The sequence below is a fragment of the Podarcis vaucheri genome (genome assembly GCF_965113315.1).
Source record: "Podarcis vaucheri genome assembly, chromosome: 15".
Lineage (NCBI taxonomy): Eukaryota > Metazoa > Chordata > Lepidosauria > Squamata > Lacertidae > Podarcis > Podarcis vaucheri.
The window spans coordinates 43,714,325-43,723,063 of record NC_138753.1 but is presented as its reverse complement, the minus strand read 5'-3'; the positions used below and the strand labels follow the sequence as shown (position 1 = coordinate 43,723,063).

The 8,739-nt window shown below is 47.4% G+C and overlaps 1 protein-coding gene across 3 annotated transcripts in view; it reads left to right on the top strand.

Moving 5' to 3' along the window:
* The first annotated feature begins 250 nt into the window (after positions 1-250).
* The window catches only part of SLC25A37 (solute carrier family 25 member 37), a 41,268-nt gene continuing 32,779 nt past the window's right edge, over positions 251-8,739 (top strand). For 2 of the 3 annotated variants that reach the window (XR_014214075.1, XM_082201173.1), the window contains exon 1: positions 251-488. Coding sequence is in view for 1 of the 3 variants with exons in the window: in XM_082201173.1 (XP_082057299.1) it covers positions 255-488 (234 nt within the window). In the remaining 2 variants the exon portion in view is untranslated. Of the gene's footprint in view, positions 489-1,716; positions 1,782-8,739 lie in introns of all 3 variants that reach the window. The other variant, XM_082201175.1, reaches the window with a different exon arrangement.

Here is an 8,739-nt window from a genome sequence, read left to right as displayed (position 1 = left end):
TCTGTTCCCGGGGATTTGCTGGCCGGCCTGTGAGTCAGGGCGCGCGCCTGCAGGATTGCAGCTGGGCCGGCCCTTGCCAATGCCTCGCCAGCTTTTGCGCGCAGCCATTGGCCGGCGGGGGGGGGGGCGGGCGGGGGTGTTACTTGAAGAAGTGAACTTTCTCCCCTCCTCCTCCTCCTCCTCCTCCTTCCCTGCGCGCTCGCTCTCTTCTTCCCGGCAGCAGCAGCTGCCGCCTGGCTGAGGCTGGGGCTGGGATGGCGCTGAGCTGCGGCGTCGGGGGCAGAAGCGGCAGCCCGGCTGGGGCGGCGGGCGGCCCCGCGGCGTCGGCGGCGTCGGGTCCCGGGCTGCTGATGGAGGTGGAGAGCCCCCCCGGCGAGGAGGAGTACGAGAGCCTGCCCCCCAGCGCCACCCTGGGCACGCACATGATGGCCGGGGCGGTGGCCGGCATCCTGGAGCACACGGTCATGTACCCCGTGGACTCCGTCAAGGTGAGCCGGCGGGAGGGGCGCGCTTCCCCCCGCGAGGGACCTTCCGCTGCCCCCTTTCGGGCGAGTCCTGGTTGCCCCCGGCTGCTGGGGCTCCGCCGTCCGAGTGGCAGCGGCTGCCATGTGTTTCCTTCGCCCTCGCGTGGCTCCCGAGCGCCGCTCCCCTTCGCCCTTGACTTCAGGGGAGCGAGACTGGGGGGCAGGTCCCGGGCAGGGCAAAAGTCGGGCTGGGCTGCAGCATGGCAGTGCCATCTGGGCTCTTACAAACAACATCTCTGTAAAGGTCGCAACTGACAACCCCCCCCCCTTAAGCCAAGAGGGGCGTGTTTTGCTGGCTGCCCTCCGCCACCCATACCCTCAAATTGCCATTTCTTGTCTTTACACTACTTACAAATAGGATCCACTCACTCTACATATTTATGCAGTCTAATAATAGTTGTGCTTCAGCACTGCAGCTGAAATGCTGTTTCTGCTAATGATGGTGCTTAGACTTGAGACTAAGGATGCATATACATTCAAACCACATTCTTCCTCCACCCTGAATCTCAGGAACTGGAGTTTACTACAATTCCTGGCACCCTTAACAAACTACAGTTCCCAGGATTTAAAATATATATTTTACTAGGGGAGTGTGTGCTTTAAAATATATGTTGCGTATGCAGCCGAAGAGATGCTGATGTTCTGTGCAGTGAATCATTGGCAGAGAGCACCCCTCTTAACCAGTCAGTGGACCAGGGGGACTAGGCTAGTCCCCTAAATGTGCCTAGTAAATTAGAGTATTAAAGCCTGGCTCTTCCTTCCCAAAGCCCAGGAAGCTTCTGTCCAGCTTAGGGAGGAATGTGCGTGACCCCCACCCCCAATCGTCCTCACACTATGAAAAATTTCACTGCACACCACTGCTAGTTTCTCCAGTTCTTAGCCCAATGCACTGGGCACGGTTAACCCCGTGAATAATCTGAAGAAGTGTGCATGCACATGAAAGTTCATACCAAGAACTAACTTAGTTGGTCTTTAAGGTGCTACTGGAAGGAATTTTTTTATTTTGCCCGTGAATAATCGTTATATTATAACAGTCAGGATTAAGGAGGAAATGTGCCTAATTCATGTTAGTGAGAATACAGTAGGAGGAATGGTGGCTGCAGGACTTGGTGTTCTCCTGCTGCTAAATATTAAATTTCTAGGTAATCTTCAATCTGGAGTAAAAGTCTTGTCTCCTTTCCCCCATTCTCAGTTTAGCAGCCCTTCTCCTTCATTCTGTTACTTGGAGATGACTGCACCACCTTCCTAGATGAACAGGTGAACTGCTTCCCCTCCTGTCATTTCAGTTGGTGGTTGGCTCTTACCAGGCACTTCGCAGGAGTATTTAGAAGTGAGCTCTGGTGACCATTTTGGCATTATTGCCGAAGAGGCATCATGGAGTTCCCCTGCCCATCTGCCAGCAAGACTGCATTATCCAATTTCTTGACATACAGTGGTACCTCAGGTTAAGTACGTACTTAATTTGTTCTGGAGGTCCGTACTTAACCTGAAACTGTTCTTAACCTGAAGCACCACTTCAGCTAATGGGGCCTCCTGCTGCTGCCGCGCCGCCGGAGTGCAATTTCTGTTCTCATCCTGAAACAAAGTTCTTAACCTGAAGCACTATTTCTAGGTTAGCAGAGTCTGTAACCTGAAGCGTATGTAACCTGAGGTACCACTGTATACGTGTATGTTCATTGTTAAAATCAATTGCCAGTGGAATCCTAAGCATATTTGTTCAGAATCCAGTCCCATTATGTCCAGCAAAACTTAGCTGGAAGTAAGTATGCATAGGATTGCAGCCTATAGAACTAGACTAATGTTAACGTTGCCTTAACAAAAAAAAAGACCCACTCTTCCCACCCCTCATTGATCAGGTTCAGTCTCATTTGCAAACACACATTCATTGAATCATAGAACTGTGGATTTAGAAGGCACCACCAAGGGTCATCTAGACCGTTCCACTGTCGAACAGCTCTTACTGTCAGAAAGTTCCTCCTAATGTTTAGTTGGAATCTCCTTTCATCTAACTTGAAACCATTGGTTCAAGTCCTCCCCTCCAGAGCAGGAGAAAACAAGCTTGCTTCCTCTTCCATGCAACAGCCCTTTAGATATTTGAAGATGCTATCATTCTACGTTCTCTAGCAATATTTAGTATAATAGGCTAATGCTTTCTGCCACTCACTTGATTGCAAAAGCAGTCTGGCAGCAGGGTTGTCTGGTAACAGCATGGGCGTGTGCCTGACGTTACAACTCTCATTAACAAAAATGTGGCAATGTGCTACTTGCTTGCCTTGCGAAGCACACTCTGGTTTGGAGCAGGAATTCGTGTGTTGCTCAAGAATGAGGGAAAATGCAGTTGGGTGGCTGGCTTCCCTCCCTCGGTTGTTTTTGTGGCTGGGTGGCGATTCCCTGATCTCAAGTTTTGCTAAGTTCAATCTTGAATGCCAGGACATTTTTCAAGGCTTGACTTGGGAGTAGCTGTCTCCTGTCTGCTATACATGGGGCGCAGCAAATGTGCCTGCTCTGTGAACAGAGGAAGGCCACAGCTCAAAAAGCGGGTGTGAGCTTTGCACGCAGAAGGTCCCAGGTTCAATCCCTGGGGAAGAACCCTGGAGAGCCTCTGCCAGTCAGTGTAGACATTATTGGTCTGGTCTGGTCTGACTTGGTATAAGGCAGCTTCCTATGTTCATGCTATCGCTCTGACATCTGCTGCAGCAGTGGGAATCCTGTACACATCTGTCAGAGCTTCTCCAGATCCTAGCTCACAGAGGATCACGCTAGCCAGCGGTCACTTTGTAAAAGTCTTTATTGAGTTACAGTTTCCATTCTCAAGCGGCTGCGTGCAGCTCTACGTCTTAAGGGTTAGACCGGCGAAGCTCCGTCTGAGTCTCCGCCCCCTGTACACCAGCTAAGTACCCTAGCCTTACTCCACCTTTTCCGCCTGACCGTTCTTCTCTGGGTCCCTCTGCCCCCCCCGTGGTCTCTTCCTTTCGGGACGCTTCTGACGCTGACCCCCCGGATCCTTCTGTCTCCTTGCGCCAGGCTTTAGGACCTGGCTCCCTTTCCGGGCTGCTTACTGCGCCACCTTCCTGTGTATTTGAACTTGGCGCGCGCGCCCAACCTTCCACTTGCCGCCTGACCGTTTCCTCGCTCCCCGATGGAGGTGTGGTCACTCCTGACTCATGTCCTCCCTCCTGCTGTGAGCTGCCAGAACTCGGTACCTGGCGCCCTTCCTCCTCACTGCGTTCTGCTGGTGATGCTGGCCCCGATTTCCAACTGCTGCTCTCTGAGCCCCCTCTGGACCCTTCTTCCTGGGGTGTACCCCTAAGCTCCCCCCTTGCTCTGGCCACTGGCGCTCCTTCCTGTGAATCTTCTGATTCACTGGAAAGACTCGGAGATCTCGGGTCGTCGTCATCACTCATCTTTTCTTCTGCCTCCTCCCCTTCGCTCTCTGTTTCCTCCCTTGCCCTCGCCTCTGCTCCTGAACCCCTGACAACATCTTTAAAACATCTTCATACGTTTCCCATGGTACTTCAAGGAACATTGGTTTTCACACCGCCATTTCACCTTCCACATAGCATGTATATCTGCCCCTCATTTGACCAAACTCTTTAATATTCTCAACTCTTTACTTGAAGTCTACCTAGAGGAATGATGCTTCTAATCAGAGTTGGGGAAATATTTCAGATTCCTAGAACCCAGCGTCAGTATTTTAGGAGATAGTCAAGGAAATATTTTAGGATCTTGGGGATAGCCCCCCCCCCCCAGCTCAGAGTGTCTGGGCATCTAGTGATTAGGTAACAGGAATCTGATTGGCCCGGCTCCTACCTGAGGGAGGTGGTATTTCTGAGTTGGAGGGTGGCCATGGTAGTTTAGGGCTGGGCGCAGAGCCAGGACAGAAAGCAGGGCTGGCTCAAGACATTTTGGTACCTGAGGTGAAACACCATGAAACAATGAGTAGAGATCTATATTGGGAACAAGGGGGTAATAAAGATCTACATCGGGATCTGCTGCCCCTGTAGATCCTGCTGTCTGAGGCAGTTGCCTCACCTTGCCTCATGGGTCGGCCAGCCCTGCAGAGCGTTTGGTGATGGAACGGTGCTGAAGGAGCAAGTGGCATAAGCTGAGATGCAGCCTTGGCGTTTTGAGGTCAGAGTCCATCTTGTATTGTCCTATTGTAGCTTCCACTGTTATAAAACAAATTGCCTGCTTTCCTTTTCCAAGTGTCAAGTTAATAATACTCAAGCTTGTGCAACGAGGAGCTAACCTGTTGGACCCCTTTGTAAAGTGGATTAAACACATTAAATTCTTTTGCGTGTGAGAGAAATGCTGGTAAATAAGCAGTAATGACTGGTTTGGTGGTGGTTCAGTCATCTCTGTGTAATCCTTTGCTGAAGGTGGCAGGTGCAGGTGAGCCACAGGTGATGATCATGAACTTGTAGGAGCTGTTTGAAGTGGGAGCAGTGGGGTAGGTGAAGTAAAAAAAGAGACACACTTGCACACCCTTTTAATAAAGGGCAGCACTGAACATGGGCAGAACGCCTTTCCCAACCCCGGAGCCAAGTGTAGCTTTCCCCAACACATTTCGAATGAAGTAGAGAAGCAGGTAACGGAAGTTGTCATTGAGACATGAGCCTGGGTCGGTACTATTGTTTGAAAAAAAGAAGCATGGTCTTCATTGTTCATTCCCATAAATTTGAAGCTTGCTGTTGATGATAGATAGTCCCCTCTGGTGTACCACCTCCAAAACATAGGGCAGGATTCTATACCAAATTGTGCATATCTTCTTACTCCCCATCTCCTTGCACTGAGTGGACTCAACAAATGCACTTATATTTTTCTTGGTATAATGCAGTGTAATCTTAACATCCAAAACACACAGGAATGCAGGAAGCCGCCTTCTACTGAGTCAGACTGTTGGTCCCTCTGGCTCAGTATTGTTTACCGTGATTGGCACCTGCTCTCCAGGGTCTCAGGCAAGCGCCTTTCCTAGTCCGGCCCGGAGATGCGGAGAATTGGAACTGGGACCACCTGCACACAAGGAAGATTCTCTGCCATGGAGCTGTGGATGGTCCTTGGTTGGTTACATTGCTTGCAGCAGTGAATGCTGGAGGATGGCAGGACTTTTCTAAATATGTCAGATGTAAGTGAGCATAGTTTTTGAAAACTAACATTAAACGGCTCTACTCATTTGGATTTGTGACTGCTGTTTAAGAAGCGGGTGATGGTAAGAACATTTTCACGCCTTTACATTTTTATAAACTCTTGAAGCATTTTTAGTATTAGTATTAGTATTAAAATTTGCATACCGCCCTTCATCTAAAGATTCCAGGGTGGTTCACATTATAAAAATACAAAATGAGAAGACAAAATACATAATAAAACAAAAATAAACCAATAACCTCCCTCCCACAAACACATTAGAAAGCCATAGAATGTTAATCAGCCAAATGCCCAGTTAAGAGTTCTTGGCTTGACATAATCTAGAATTTGTCATAGACCTTTTATCAGGATCGTTATGCATGCTAGAGAATTTGGGTTGGGGTTCTTCCATATTGTTAGGTGATGAGACACCCCCCCCCCAGTTCAAAGCCCAGTGGAATAGGAGAAATGGAGTCCCACTCCAAAGCCCAGTCCAGGGGGGGGGGGAGAGATGAGGGACTAAGTCAATTTCAGCATCTCACAGTTTCTTATTATTCAATTCTTAAGTTCAGCTATCCACATTTCTATATCAGTTTGTGAATTTTTTATGTTCTCATGAAAATCCACCAGAATTTTAGTGCAGATTTTTCCTAATATGCATATATTTGTATGCAGTGTTGCCTAATGCACACATTTTTGAAAAGCATGTTTCCCTGATATAATGCATTTTTGTGCTTTTTTCTGCACACTAGTATATGCATTTTTGTACACATTCCTGGCTAGCAAATTGCATTGCAGAATTTGGAGCAGAATTTGGAAGGATGACTGAGTTTCAGTTCATGCATTATTTTGGAAAGTACACATTAGGTAGGTGTGCCTTTAAATATGAAATGAATTTGACACCCCGCCCCCCCCCATCCTTATTCCCTGGCAGTATGGTAGGAGAACACAGAATGCGGACACTGCCAGGCAGATTTGGGGTGAGCTACATAATGACGGTCATTGCATAGCTAACAAATGGTTAGAGTTCAGCAGGTGGTTTAGGGAGTTGTATATCACATGTAGGAGGAAGTGGAGACTTCTGAGTTTGGTGACGGGTCCCCTTTCTTCACTCTTTTATGGATAAGGAACTTAAAATCATTTCCTCTACGACTGAAGGAAGATGCTTCCTTTGAAGAACTACGTCAGCTGGCTTATGAAACCATCTTTGAGCACTCCTTTTAATTCTTCCAAGGTGGTGATTTGGCAGGCTTAAAGGTTTAGAGTGTTGTAAAACATGTTAAAGAAACAAGGGAGGTGGAGGGACAGGGAGAGTCTTATTGGCATTAAATTACGTGATAAATCTCAGCTTGGTGAACTTGAAAATGTGGATATGTGCTGAACACTTTGCCATTCAATGTATAGCAGTAATTGGTGAAAGCTGATCTGTGCTAATTGCAAAAACAAATAAATTTCATGTTAATTGTAAAATAGTGACATATATATACACCTGAACACCCAGGGGCAATCTACAGTTAAAAACATAACAAAAAAGAGAAAAATAAATCATCAGTTTTTTTAAGGCAGTTATGTTAAGTAGACCAGGTCTTGAAGCCTCGTGGTTTCATGGAATGTTTGACAGCTGTCAGTTGACCATCACAACAACTATAGTTTTTGGTGGAGTCAAACTCTGCTGCCCATGCGAAGAGAGCTTTTTAAGGGGTTCCCTTGTCTTCCTTACCCCTCTCCCTGTTTGGACATCTCCTCCCCACTCTGGGCTTTGGTCTCTCTATCTCTCATTGGGATGAGAAACCTTCGTCCCACCAGAAATGGTTGGGCTACAACTCCAGCAGCTGTGACTATGGACCATGCTTGTTGAGGCTGATACAGTACCCCAGTAGCATTTGTGAGCCACAGGTAACCCATTTATCCCCTGTTCTTTCCATCCCTGGCCCCCTAGAGCCATATACCTTGAAGCTGATTTCTGTGTTGACTGGGGTCACGCCCACCCAGTACATTTAAAGCATATTTATACTCCAGTAGTCATGTCTTCCCCAAAAGAATCTTGGGAAATGTGGTTTGTTAAGGTTACTGGGAATCATAGTTCTCTGAGGAGTCTTTAAGAACTCACAGCACCCTTAACGGATCCTATAAACTGAATTTCTTAAGGGTCCAAGAGTTGTTAGGAGACCCCAAGAGAGCTACCATTCCCAGCACCCTTAACAAACTTCAGTTCCCAGGATTCTTTGGGGGGAAGACTATTAAAGTGGTATAAGAGTGGTTTAAATGCATGGTGTGGCTGTGACCTGGTTCTTCAAGGCTGCAGGGGCTTGAATTGCATTCCTAGAAAACTTGGGAGGTGCTGTGGCTGAACAGGAGCCCTTTGGACAAAAAGTATGTCCTCTGCCATTTGGCAATGGTCCTGAGCGCTTCTCTTCCTGCAGCAAATGGCAAATTTCTCAACTGAGTCTGTGCATGGGAGAGGAAAAGTTTCAAATCCTCTGGCCTGGTTTTTGTTTAGTGTGCATTTACAGACAAAATGTGGAGTAGGAATTTTTGTATGTGCAGTTGAAAAGTCGATAATATCCACTTTGGAGGAAAAAATTGGGTTGGGGCAGGAAGCTGGATACATTCAGTGTCTGTGTTTATCTAGCACTTAAATTACAGGTATCAGGGTCAGCAGGTAAACAAATTTTGTTAAGATAGAATGTGCTCAGATTCTATACTTAACACTGTCCATATCTTATTAAAACACACCACTCTTGGGGGCCAGGCATGTCTCTTTTTCACCTTCAGCGGCAGGTGACACTTTGTTATAAATACCTTCATACGCTCCTTGTTTTGGTGTCTGAACTTAGGCAGAATCATTATTGAACTGTTTTTGTATAGTAGTTAAAAGATATTGATTCCTGGGGAGAAACTTCCCCCCCATACAGAATGTAAGCAAGCAGTCCAGGATGCTTCATGTTCATATTGCTTTTGGGGACTTGTGCAGTTGGAAAATCTGCTTTTAAAAAATTATGCCTACGGCTGTGGAGTTCACTTCACAGGGTTGAAGGATCTAGGAAGCAACACAGCAGAAGCCAAATTCATGGTTCTCAGAAGTCCTATG